Consider the following 14,388-nt stretch of genomic DNA (forward strand, 5'->3'; position numbering starts at 1 on the left):
AATAAGAAGCAAACCTCTACTAACTCGGCTGCTCATATGCATTTAATTCTTGCAGTAATCTCTGCAAATTTCCCCAATTATAGTACTCTTACCACACGAAGAATGGCAGTGCCACAGATTTTTTAATGGTATCATGCACATTTTCTCCAACCCTCATGATGTTCAACTCTTGCTTTGGCAAGATGGAAAAGAAAAAGAAACCACAAAAACAACAGCTTGCTCAAGAGAACACAGGTAGAAGGAAAGGTTACAGAGTCTAGTTCCACTTAAGTTCTATTAACAGAGAACATTTTTAAGACATAAATGAATAATTATGGAACTTTTCAGTCTACGGAAATTATCATCACTAGTTATCAACTCCTAAAAAATTAAATTAACTAGTTTTGTTTCATTAGGAACATTAAGAACAAAAGATCTTAGGCAATTAATTTAAAATCAGATAAGGGCTAATAATTAGAGAGGACTTTAAAATTAAAGTATTAGTTACATATATATATTTTAAATTTTATGTCCTGTTTTTAAACTTGATCTCAACACACAAACTTCCAGGTATACTACACCAAGAAAGAATAGGTCAGGGTTACTGTAAATATATCTGGCAGCTATCAGCCTTATGTTACATAACAGAAAAATGCATGCAAGATTTATTGTTACTTCTGATTTTTTCTTTTTTCATATGTAAAAGACACATAATTACTAGAAGCATAAGAAATTACTGCTGAAACGGAGAACTCCAAAGGATAGATTTTTCAGAACACAGGTATTATAGAACGCAGAGCAATAAAAAAGCACCACCTGGAGGTCATCAGGAATATGCTCTGCAGAACACACTGACAAGCACTCATTTATGACAGAATAATCTCAAACTACCATATAGGTGATACTCATCTCTCTACTTCCACTTTTTCCCTCTTACCCCATTGTCCTCCCCTCATATGCTCCAGGCTCCTAATGTTCAACTTCACAAAAAACATTATTCAGCAAAATTACTTGAAGCATGTGTTACAATAAACAAACACTGAAGGTATACTCTGAAGCAAAACTTTTCTGTTTCTACAGTCTCATTTTTCTCTTGTACTTTGCATTCCAGAGCAAAATAGTTACTAGAGAAAAATAGATACTATTCATATATCACATATATAAATCTTTCAGTAATATCCCTAGCGTGGGTTAAAGTTTTAAATTGCAATTAAGCAGTAACTTAGTACTAGTAGTTTAAGGGGTGTATTTTCTTTCAAAAGGACTGTGTATTTGTCCTTTGAAAAGTTAGATGTTTCAAGTCATTACATCATTTAGGACTCAAGCTACTTGAATATTTAGGCAACAATGGCTAAAAGGTTTATTTAAAACAAAACTCAAAACAGTACAACTTGTGTGCTGTACAGAACTTGCAGCTCCTGAATTATCCTAAGAAAAAGTTATTAAGCACTCACCAGAAAAAAAACAGAATTATATGACACTTTAGCACTAATGTAAATGGTGCTTTAATTTCAGGTAGTATTTGGTACACATGTTGTCCACAACAACAGAGATGCACGTAAACCTGAAGATATGCTCACCTTTGGAGGCTTCAGACTTTTCCTCTTCTGTTTTTTAGACCGCAATAACCGTTCTCTTTCCTAGAATAAAGAGAATGTTTTACTATGGGTTCATTTTAAAACATAATTAGATATGTCTAACACAAAGAAATACCATTAATTTTTTTTAAGGCCTGTGGTAAAGCTAACACAAAGACATCTTTATCCTTTTGAATAACACCGTGTTGATATAACATCACACTGCACTGCAGCTTTTTCCCTTCGGCAAACAAACCTTCAGCCACATACTTCACACACTTGATGGGAAGTTGGCAAGAAAAGGCTTTGTTAAGTACTGGGCACAGATTTATGACAGTTCTTTTGACACTTTTACCAAGAAGCTCACTATGGAAACAGAATTCACATTCTCATTCCAGTGTTTAACCATCCTGAAGAAGGAGGTCCGTAGGCAAAAACAAGTCCAGTCCGAGTAACTACAAGTCATTGTATCAGGCATACTCTAATACACGAGCATGCATATGTTGTTACATGTGTGTTACATTCAGTGTTACATACGACTGAGCCTTGTAGTGCAAAAGTCTCAGATCCAAAGGCACTCTCAATCTGTGCCAACTTAGTGTCTTTTTTCTACCGTGAAACAAGATCACAATTAACTATGTCATAACAGGAGGTGGTTATAAATGGAAAAATGCAGCATCTATGGACGTTTAAATCCAAGAATACTGCCTTAAATTCCAAAGAAGAGGAGGAAAAGAAAGTAAAAATTGCAAAGCAGCAAGCAAAAATAAACCCCAACACCACAGGAGGCAGGTGATCTGTCTCCTCTTTTGCCTGTTTCTCTCCTTAGCATCTTTGCTTGCAGCACCTCCATTTTTAAAAGAATATCAGCAGTTCCAAGTGCTTTCTAGCAGTGATTGCTCACTGCATGGTATTATTCTATTCATTTATTTGCTTCACTTTCAGTTCAGAAACTGGACAAACAGGAAGCTCCCAGTGGAAATGACAATAAAATTATTTATCTTTATCAGCACATTGTTCCAGGAATGAAATTTTGGAAAATGCAAAATAATTCAGAAATGCACAACAACTTATATAGTACCTTTAATACACGTGGTTTTCAGAAAAAAGAAAAAGTAATGACTGCCAAGGTAGAGTGGAGCAGGTATTTCATGCAGCAGAAAAATATATTACATTAAACTAAAGCTGAAACTATGCAGTTGAATTTTATAGAGTTGGAGAAGATTGCTATCTCTTCAGTACCTGATTAAGGCACACTCCCTGCTTTAACCTGGGTCTCCTGCCTCCCAAGCAGATATCTGAGCAGTTGGACTTTCACTTCAGTGCAAAATGAACAAATGTTTCCAAAGTCCCCTACTCCTTCCTGTTTCTAATCTTGTTTGTAAGAAGACTGCTTAATTTACTACCTCAATAATACATCAAGCTACAAGAACAGTAATAATGCCAATTAAAAAACACCATTTGCTGCCTTATTAGCATCTCTTGCAATCATCAGAGTTTAGCTCAACAGCTTCCCTTTTAAGAATTGACCAGAGCACTGCTGTTGTGGGAGAACTCAAGTTGATATGGCTTTAGCTGCAAAGATAGCCTACAAGCAACACTACTCATCAATTCAGACAATCCCATTGCCTAGGACTATTGTTCTTATTTCTGTGTATCATATTGGTCTCAGCTGGAGTTAAACTGATGACTTCTGTATTAACCAGGTATTTGACACGTGGGTCATTCTTGATAATTATGACATATCTGTATTCTGTAGAGGTGTGGTTTGAGCCAGAAAAGACAGCTAAAAAGCATAATGGAAGTGCAGAATCCCTCTGCGTTCATATCAAAGGCAAAGCATCAACTAGTTTGTACTGCCAACCAAAGCAAAATCTTAGTTAACAATTTAACTTATTTCTGCAAGTGAAATAATACCTTTAAATAGGAAAAAAAGCAAAAATGAAACCATATTTTAAAATATTTATTTATTTTACTTTCACACTAAACACAAGTTAATACTATTTTACCAAAGTCAGGATACAATGTATTTCCTCAGATAACTGGCTGAGACAGTAGAAAGAGAATCCTTTCATACCCACTTTATACTGAAATATAAATGAGGTCATATCTGCCACATACTGGGAATTTAATATTATGTCACAGTCCCTGCCTGTACAGTTGTATTTGGAAAGTAAAGCAGCATTGCTCTGTGAATCAGACTCTACATCATAGTGTCTGAGTAACATCCTACTGCTTGTAACACTGTGACACTGCAGAATGCACGCAGACATCAATCTTTGGCAGTGATTGCAGAGAGAAATCCTGGGTCAAATCTCAGAGTAACTGCCAAGAATAGAGACAATGCTCCAGACAGAGCGGTAACACATCTTGGTTTATCTTTTGGATCTTATATTTTTATTTTCAATGTTTTATCCAACTGTTTAATTTGCTATTTAGATAGAGTGATCTTAAATTCACGTTATCATCTTGTAGCAGTCAGTAGTGCCATTTGACATGCTTTGAGTCTGCCTGAATTCCAGATGCTGCTCCAGAAGGGCAGGGGTCTCTCAGAGGCGATATGTCATTTCTGCCAGCACCAGAAGGGTGTATCATAAGTTGCACAAAATAGCACTAGACACCTTTAACACAACTCAAAATTGGGTCCTGATCAAACAGTACAAACATCTATGAGCATTATCGGAAGTAGTTGTCACAGAGCGTAGCAGCTGTGCAATTCTAACCTTAAACTATGCTACTACTTTTGGTTAGATGAACTGTGCATATTTCTCTCCACTTGTTATAAGGACAGCTAGTGTGGCCAGCTCAGTTAGAGATGCTTGGTTAGATTAAATGAATGCCGTTCAGCATGTTCCTTTCTTTTAGAGAACTTCTAGATCAGGAGAGTGGTTGGGTTTGCACCAGGGTCTACATCCAACAAGTTTCAGTCATTAAGTTTTGAAACATGTCTTTTCCTTAAGTCCCTCAGTTGTTGACAGCCAATTTTGTAAGGTGGATGGACTGATGCACTTCTTTTCACAAGCAGCTCATAGTAGGTAAGTATTTTATAATACAGAGATTTATACACATTTCAAAGAAATTAATTCACTGCCTGAGAAATAACAAAACCGTTTGGTACTGAAGAACTATTTCTGCATCACTACTACAACTGGCGTTAAAATACCGCTCTCAAATCTTTAGTTTGCTTATAGATGTGTGTGCATGCACGTGTGTATACCAGTCATAAACATTACCACTGTGAGATCATCAATAACATGCTGCTGTTCTTTAACTTGTAGTCTAAGGAATTCAATTTCTTGTTCCTCTCGTGTGCTGCTGAGATCATTCAAAGATGTGTGCCTCTTCAGGACTGGTTGTGCAGATAACTTCTCTTTCTACAAAAATAGAAGTAAATTTTTTTTAAAAATGAAAGAATATTTTAAAGAGTCTTGCTGTAACAGGAGGAAAATTCTCATGTGTGATGTAGTAATCAAGAATCATTGGACTCATCAGTAAATACTCCACTGCAATATAAGGCCTCTTTCAACAACAAAAAATATTACACATCTATATGCCTCAGTCTTAATATCTCACATAAGATATTTTAAAACAGAATCAAAGAACACAGTCTGGGACAAAATTAGCAGACAAGTGGCCTCAGTGATCTAGCCTAGTAGGGTCTTTGGCACATGTACTCAAATTCAGTTTTGACTTCTAATCATAAAAGCAGTATTTATTAAAGCTGATTTTTAGTCATGTATTTTATAGCCTCTAAAACCATTTTACCTATCTGTAATCCTTTCCATTAATCAATGTGAATTGATACAAAACAAAGCACACGCCACTCTGAATTTAGCATATGAATATTCAGCTGCATTGGCTGAGTTTGACAGTTATACCATACCACTACTGAGACTCCAAAATGTCTGTCTTAGAGAAAAAGCCTCACGAGCACTTTCACCCCAAAGTAACTGTGTGCAATGTGTTCTTACAACCTGATGTCAGAGATGATTACTTACCAGTTCTACATTTTCCCTTGATAGATTTTTTATTTTCTCTTCCATTCTCTGGATACATTGCAACATATCATCATTTTTTTTGCTCATCCTTTTATTTTTTTCTACCAAAGGCTTCAGCTGACTTTCTGTCTCCCGAGAACGTTTCAGCTGCAAATGGCAAAGGAATAAAGTTATCTGTGCTTTAGTTTACAGCTGCAGGAAAGAAGATACGTGAGTGTTTTCACTTGCCTTCTTTCTTCATTCAGAAAGTTTATTTCTTTTGTTAAATGGCATCTGATACTGATACAGGCTACTGCTGAACTACTGGAGTCTAAACAAGACATGGCATTTCTGTACAGCCTACAAAAACACCAGATCTGGTCACTGGATTTTGCTCTTGGAAAACACTCAGATGATCTTTAAAACCGATTTCTTGATAAACTAATCTCATTGTATATAAGCTTCTTCCTCTGATCAACTAGGTCTCTGGGGTAGTTGTTTTCACCAATGTAGCTATCCCTGAGTAGAAGTAAACTCTTCCTTCTGTACTTTAAAAAACCCTAGACCCAATGTTGTAATTAGAGTAATGAGAATGTCAGCCAGAGGGCACAGATTCAATCTCAGCATTCTGCTGACACTTTCAAGCTGCTCAATTTTGGTCCTGTGGTTTTATGATGTTAGGCAATTATGTGAAGGAAATTACTGCCCTTTCTTGCATTTGTGTGTATTCACCATTTCACTCTTTTTATTTCATTAATCCTTGACCTGTTTTGTTTGAAAAAAATCTATTTTTTCCAATCAAATTATTTTAAAATTTCCTGAGTTTTAACTAGAAATGAAAAAAATAATCCTTCTTCTGAGATAATTTCACTGAGTATTTGGGGTTTTGTTTCATTCTCAGGAGAAAATTATTTTTCACAGTGCTTAATCACATGACCTTACTGATGTTACTGGGTTTATGTAATATTGTCTCAAAATACGATAAAACCTTTTCTCCATATCTTTTCAAAAACATCTATCTTATGCCCCTATGCCAAGCATCATGCAGAGCACCTGACTGAGTCATACATGCCCTCCATCTAGGGACACTGAAGGATGGGTGTTGCAGTAATTCAGCATTCTCCCGGGATGTTCTGAATGGCTTATGTCCACAGAAAGTTTTGCCAGGCTGAATTATCTTGTCTTTCTATAACACAATCTTGAAAAAGGACAAAATGTTCTTGAGGGGTCAGAGCAGGGATAAGCAACTATACCAGGAATGGCGGGGGACACCCCCCCCCAAAAAAAAAACCCCAACATTAGTACCCAGGCAAAGTAGGAAAAATGGTGAATTATACCCAGACTAAAACACATGTTCTTCTTACTCCAGAAACTGAAATTGTTAATGAGGAATCAATTTCTGTCATATGAAAGGACAGTTTAGACTATACAACTGTTTAAAGAGGAAAAGTGTAAAGAAAACAAGATGATTATGTTCTTAATTCATCCAATTTTAGTCTAGCATTGTTCAATTGACCTCACTAATCTAGACGCAGCCAAGGTGTTGAACAAGAAAATTTCAAAAATTAGCTCTTCTGATAATCACTGAGATGTCATAACTAAATTAAGTCCTTTCATCATAAAGCAAAGCCTTCATACCTCATCAAGAAGAGCTGTCAGGCAAAGCAAGGAGGAAGGTGTCAGTGTTTCACTCCTCTATAGGACTAACATGTGGCAAGAGCACTCTCCCTTTCTGCCCTCACCACACATAATAGCATTATTTTGGAACCAGCTGTATAGGCTGCATGAGGGAAAAAATTCCATCTGATTAGAACGAAAAAATCTTTTCTACTACCACTAGAATTGGGGCATGAGAAGACGTGTAAAAATTCCTGTCATTGAAACTCACCTCCCATTGCAGTTAATGAAAGCTTTACCATTAACCTCCAGACAAGCAATTAAATACCAATTCAGGGTAATAAAATTCATTCTTAAAATTTGTGTCGCACCCTTTCTTTTGTAAGTTACTATTACTCCCATAGGATAATTTCACCTCCTGAAGAGACTTCCCTTTTGAAATGACAGATTTTTCATCACTAGCACAATAAGTGCTGGGTTTTTAACTCCTCACAAGCATAAGCATGTCACAAAAACAATGTCAAATTTGAAAAAGATTAATCCAGTAATTTAAGTGTATAGATTATGCATGTTTTACACAACATCATTACACAGTGCTACAGGCAAGCTACCAGTCAATTTGGTAATGATGACCCCAAAATAAACTTAGAAATTTTGTTTTTCTGGAACAACAGAGATGCCATCCATGTCTTTTGTGGTCACAATGTGAATTTCTATAGAAATCTCTGCTATATTTAGCTATAATTGATTGAAACCAACCAGTGCTAATTTCTAAATTATTTATAACACTGACTTCCCGACATTAAATCTTTTACCATAAAGTTTCCCTCCCAGTCACCATCTGTGTTATTACTAATTAATTTACCAGTTCATTTCTTTCATCTGCTAAGAGAGTGTTTCTGTCTTCCAGCTTCCTTATTACAGCATTAAGTTCAGCGATTTTTAACTGAAATCTCCGCACATCTCGTTCATCCAAATGCTGCTCCTTTATATGAAAAACATATAGATATATAAAATTACCTATCAAAAAATATTTTACTATCCTTAATTTAATGTCATGGTTTAGCAAGTGGATTGTGTAAATTTAAAATAGACTTGTAGATCAATGTCTGGAAACCTTATTTTAATTAACTGAAAAACTAAACAATAGCATCCTGTAGAAATCCTAAATGATATATTACATGAAAAACTTCCACTTGTGAAATGTATGTAAAGGTTTAACAATTAAAAAAAAAGCAGCTAGATATATAATATTTGATGTATTATTGGTTATTTCCCACCAGATTTCTTACTATGAGCTAAAAAAAATTCTGGTGCATAGAACACAGACTAAAATCCCACGGGCCAGTTTTTGAGTAGTATCTATTTGTCATTGGTTAAAATAATTACTAAAGTTATGAAATAGCTAAGAAAATAATGGGGTTCACAGAGGAAGCTCACAATGTAAATTCTGAAATTTCTATATCCATATATTTTTCAATATTCTTTGAAATTCCAGAGGCCCAAGGAGTTTCTAAATCATCAGTGACACAGCACTGTGCAGTGCAGGGCCATTTACCAGTAATTAGTCCTTCTAGTATTTTAGAAGTAACCCGAAAACCAATGTGAACACCCAGGCAGCAATTATCCTGTGACGAATATTTGAAGAAAACACAACTTTCTTACCGGGCTTCCCATCAGTTCAGTGATATCCCCCACTCCCACAGGAAGCTCTCTCTTAGGGCTACTGTGGTATCGTTCTGCCTCCTTCACTTGGACAAGCTGTTCATCCAAAGCTTCTTTCTGAAGGAGCAGTTTCTGTGTATGGCCTGCCTGGACACCAAGGTCCTTCTCCAGAGCCAGAATCACCCTGTCTTTGCCTTTTATCTCATCCATCTGAAAAGAAAGCAAGCAGGAAGGTAGTTCTGTAACATCCCCAAGTCTTTTGGCATCCATACCCACAAACTTGCAAAAACCAAGTTCTGCCTCTTTCAGAATTATACCAGCACCCAAATCGTGGTTGCTAAAAAGTATATATTCTCTGCCGAAGCCTTTTCCTCTCCCCTTAAAAAAGTTTCAACTTTCACTCGATCATGAGTTTGCTCGGTGCAGTCTCAACTCAAGAGACAAACAAAACCAGATGCAAATGTACACTGAAACAGAATACTCAATTCATGGGAGGTTACACACTTCTATAAGCAGAAGAAAAATCTCCTTTCAGTGTTTCAGAGAAGAAACAGGGCTAGCACAAGACAAGACAAACACATCCTTTAAACCTCACCTGGGCTTTGTTTTAAAGCTTGAGCCATACACGTTTGCCCCATGTTGACTCCCTCTTTATTAGTGAAAATCACATGGTGAATCTCTTCACAGACATTTAAAGATTAGTAGCATATGCATGCACACACATTTAAACTTAAAATATTAAACATACCTATGTATTTTATGTGCCCTTGTTATAAGATTCAAATGAGGACTAGTCTTTCTATAGAAGGGAAAAAAGCAAATGCACAAAGGGCATTAGAATAAAGGGTAGGAAGAAATAGTTCTTAAACACCCTCTATGGTTACTGAAGTGTGTTGTACACACATCTCCATACCAAATAAAGCATACTGCTAGCAGTGATCTACTGCAGCTCTCATAGGATTTGTCCCTTGCAGCATCAGTGTTAAATTCACTTTGGTATTATTCCAAATGCCAGAGGAAGTGACAATCTGCAGCAGTTACTATAGAAACAGATTTCTTCACAAGAATACTAACCATTAACAATATATTTATTGGAACTATGCTGTATCTGCTTCAGTTTACTGAATTGTTTTCTTTGCCAACATAAACCCATGGAGTTTTGGAAATAAGATTATTATAACCTCGTTTGAAAAAATAAAATAAAATCATGTACACATCCATAGAAGTCCTTTATGTGAAGTTACACCCAAAAAAAAAAAAAAAAAAAAAGAAACGTTAGAAGGAAATGTTAGAAGCAACTTATAGTTCAGTTTGTTTGAGTGATGTACAGGATTAATACCATCAGACTACTCAATCAGACACACTCCAGGATTCTTGCCTTACTCCTTTCACAGTCTACAAAGCATGTGAAATTATTTTGTGTACAGATCCTGAGCAGCAGGAGATAGCCTAGCTGAACCAAGTCAGTCACAATTGAAGATAAAAAAAGTCAGATTTGAAGTGAGTAACCTAGTCTAGGCTACTTCTAATTTTCAACTGGGACTGATGAAGATTGGTTTTGATGGAGATTTCTTTCCTGATTTGGGAGGGTCACTGGGTCTCAATTCTTCATCCAGTAAATGGGTGTAATACTTCCCAGTATGTTAATTCTGATTTGTGTGACTTTTAAGTATGCCAAAAAAGACTTGCCAGGAAAAGAATACAGTCTTCATTAATGGAAGAATTTGCAACATGCAAGGTTTCAGAGGGACTGTGCAGCAATGACAAAAATTAAGCAGCTGCCTCACACACTGAATGCTATCTGTCAGGCACGCTGATCTATCAGGGACCCCTTGGGAGGAAAAAATGTCATGTAACTAAATACCATGGACAGTTTCGCTTTCAATTACACAGGCGTTTACACTGAACACTGATGTAATTGAGGTAGGAATGTGTCCACGCAAGGCATACATTTAACAAGGAAGAACCAAGGTTACATAGGCAGCCTTGATTTTAGTTACCCAATTAGCAGCACATTCCATACTCTTCATATTGTCACAACTTAAATGGTAAGTGGAATGACATAGGTGTTTAAGTTAGAAGAAAATGAAAGCAACAATCCTTGCGCAGACTACTACTTGTTGAATCACTGCAGAATAGATCGTTTGAAACTGATGTAACCAGTGAAATCATGCCTATGTCACTCTTCACACATATTTCCATAGATCAAAGCATGCGAGCTCACACGCAGTAGAAAGAAATGTCAGGAAAGAGCATGGCTTTGGCGTGGGGGTTATGGGAAGGCAGGGACAAAGGCAGAATTTCCCTCTGTTCTTCCTACTAATGTTTCTTCTACCATAAAACCTAAATGTGGTGAAACTTTCAGAAAAAAAAGATATCACAAGTTTCAGTCAAATAGAAAAATCTTTGAGAAACCTATAAAAATTGAAAATAGCAATATAATAGCAATGGCTGCACATCCTTTTTTATTTTCAGCTTATATTTTGAGTTACAGGTAGGCACTAGAAAATCTTTTACTGATGTTAACATATGCATGTGTGCACACACACAAATGCATAGAGCACTGCAACAGCAGGGTTTTTTTATAAGAACAAACCAGAAGAAAGAGGATTTCTAAGCAACTAGCTTGTTACAGACTGATAAGACTGCAGCAGTAATGTCTCTACTTTAAGTTCTGTTTCAGAAGCCTGGGGCACAATACAATTCTCCTTTCCTCAAGGGTACAGTTGCATCTTTGATTTCTCCAGTGTAACTGCATCAACCCACTCAATGCCTCAGTTTTCTTAAATTTACCCCAACGCCAGACCCAAAGATTTACCATCTTTCTTCAGACTTGCACACTACAGAGTGAACTTGCTCATCATCCCTGCCTGCTTTCTTAAGAGGGTACAAATTGCTCCATAGAGAGGAAAAAAAGAGAAAGAGAAGTATTTTACAGGGATGTAACATCCCTCAGTTCCATGTGGGAGAGATAGCAGGTCAGGGGGCAGGCAAGCAAAGAGAAGGTACAAGACTAGAAAAAGGAGAGATGTGATTTAGGTTTAAACTGAACATAAGCTGACAGAGAAGAAAGGTCAACCACTCCCAAAAGACTTTAGCGTAGCTTAGTTTTATATATTCTAATAGCTGTAAAAGCTCACTCAAAGTCTCCGCACCAGTTCTGTACCACTGGAGAACTACTCTTTTCTCGAATTCTTGCCACATTTAGTTACATGAAGAAAAAAGAAGTTGGCAGCATAAAGGAAGACAGCCTTATGGAATTACACCATGTATTACAGTCTTTATTTTAGTGGGGAGAGGATTATCATCCATTAGGTAAATGAAAATCAAAATGGATTGATCTGCGTTCCCTGCTGTTTGCTATTTTGATCAAATACATGTGCAGAAACAACACTATCATAGCCAAGACTGTCTAGGAATCCACATGGTCTGAAAGAGGAGGATTTTTTTTTTTTTTAACCAAGTGACAGAGTTGGGAAGAAAGCTTTCCGGTACAGAAGCCCTTCAGCAGATTAAGAAGCTGTATGCTTAAAAGCTTGTCAACTTTTCCACCTATGTAACTTTGCTTTTCCCATAAATGTTTTGCTCTCACTTTCTATGATATGTAAATGTATATGTGTTTATAGGTACATAACACACACAGTGTACATGTATGTGTATACATGCACACTCACATACTGAGATACCTTCCAATTGTCATTTATGACTCCTGTAGACAAGCTGAACACCATTTAAACAGATCTTGAAATAACAATTAGTGGTCCCCTCACCACCTCTCAAGTTTAAAGGTTTAACCCTTTATTCTATGCCTACAAAATTAATTCCTCAAACAGCATCCAGAATCTGTTACTTTACCATGCATAGCATTCCTTTCTTTTCCATGCTTTTTAACATCTGTTTTACATAACTAGGGAGGTATCCCAAAACTACTCATCACTTACATATATAAAATAGTTGCAACCTTTAATTCTCTTCTCTCCCAGGTGCAATTTTGTTACATCAAAAGACTTTGCTATCAGCTCTAAAATCCATACACAGAAGTAGAATTTTACCTGAGTTCTTACATCAGGCCTTAGTCATTGCAACATTCTCTTTTCTGACCTTAAATGCAGTCCTGCCTGCTCACCATCCAATGTGAATGCTGCTGTTCACGATGCTCTTTTCACAAAACACAACAAAAATCAGTCTCACTGTTGATGTTCACAGCTTAACTGGAGTCCATTCACCCCTTATCTAATATCAGGATGCTATGTCCCCTCCCCAATACTGGCTTGTCATATATGCAGTCAAACATTTTCATGTTTTTTCCCATGCCACTCTTCCTACTTGAAGGGACACTCCACACATGTCTATTTAGTTACCTAACTGGCCTTCCTCAAATTCCTCTTATATCTCTCCTTTTCCATGACACCTCAAAATATAAAAGGAAATGATGGAAAAACTGTAAATACTTAAAGGAAATTACGCTGCTGAGATCACAGTCTATTGTCTAATCATCAGACAGGAAATCTAAACTAATCCCTGAGATTAGTTTAATAAACTAATATATAAGATAAAGCAAATCCCTGAGAACCTAAGACATAGGATGCACATGACAGAAATGCAGGATTTTTTCTATTGGAAGCGATGCAGGTATGTCAAGGCCAGTGCTGAGCTGAAGCTAATAAACCTGTATGGATCAGTTCTCACTGATTCAAGACCTGATTCTGAGCAAGAAGATGCCTTTTCCTTGTGCTCCTCAGCTCCTCGTGGTCCAAGGAGCATGGTGCAGGGCCTGCCATGCCAGGTGCCAATGAGAGGTTTCTGCATCTGTGGCACAACATAGCTCAGACAAGCAACACATGGGAACTGAAACCTGATGGCACTGATTTCCTACCGCTGCTTTCATGTATTTCTCCCTGTACTACTATTCATTTGAGACATCTCACTAAGATATAAATGGTAGAGACCATCTTTTCTTCCAACATATTTAGCACAATGAGATTCCAATCTATGCATTGGGCTTACAGGTATTACGTTAAATCAGATATATTCTCCCAGAAATCCTTTCCAACTGGCTGCTTTGGTGTCAGATTTGTTCTTAGTTTAACACAAATTTACCCACTTCACGCAGCTACACAATACAACAAGGTCACATGAACTGTTTTACATTCTGTTTTGCACGGATTATTCAGGCGTTTTAGAATAGCCACATTTTTCTTTATGCAACTAAGCATGGTACAATTCAGTACAAAATTCTGTGATAGGAAGGCAGTGGGGCAACCTGAGGTTAGAACACATTTTCAGTTACATGCTTTGAGAAGAAAAGTAGCAGAAATACCCTCTGAAAGAGGATTTTAGAGAAAATAAGATTATCCACAAGCAGCTGCAGAGGGAAATTACCAAGAAATCACCTTGGATAGCTTAAATAACTCTGGAGCTCTTAGTTAAAATTACAGCTTTCTAAAGTATATTAATTAATGGGTTTTGTGCTGTCAAATGTTAGGTGCTGAACCCAGCAATTACCTGCATTATATCAAAGAGCCAGCATTTATAGCCCGTGTCAAAATAAAACAGTTTCCTAAGAACAGGTA

The 14,388-nt window shown here is 36.8% G+C and overlaps 1 protein-coding gene across 8 annotated transcripts in view; it reads right to left on the bottom strand.

Annotated features, from left to right (window-relative positions):
* Window positions 1-14,388, bottom strand: part of JAKMIP1 (janus kinase and microtubule interacting protein 1) — a 249,911-nt gene that overhangs the window by 144,071 nt on the left and 91,452 nt on the right. For all 8 annotated transcript variants that reach the window (XM_056338882.1, XM_056338907.1, XM_056338874.1 and 5 more), the window contains 5 exons: window positions 8,816-9,025; window positions 8,016-8,135; window positions 5,555-5,701; window positions 4,790-4,930; window positions 1,560-1,619 (listed from right to left, as the gene is read on the bottom strand). In XM_056338882.1, coding sequence (XP_056194857.1) covers window positions 1,560-1,619; window positions 4,790-4,930; window positions 5,555-5,701; window positions 8,016-8,135; window positions 8,816-9,025 — 678 coding nt within the window. The remainder of the gene's footprint in view (window positions 1-1,559; window positions 1,620-4,789; window positions 4,931-5,554; window positions 5,702-8,015; window positions 8,136-8,815; window positions 9,026-14,388) is intronic.

The sequence above is a fragment of the Falco biarmicus genome, chromosome 1, assembly GCF_023638135.1.
Source record: "Falco biarmicus isolate bFalBia1 chromosome 1, bFalBia1.pri, whole genome shotgun sequence".
In the NCBI taxonomy this organism is placed as follows: domain Eukaryota; kingdom Metazoa; phylum Chordata; class Aves; order Falconiformes; family Falconidae; genus Falco; species Falco biarmicus.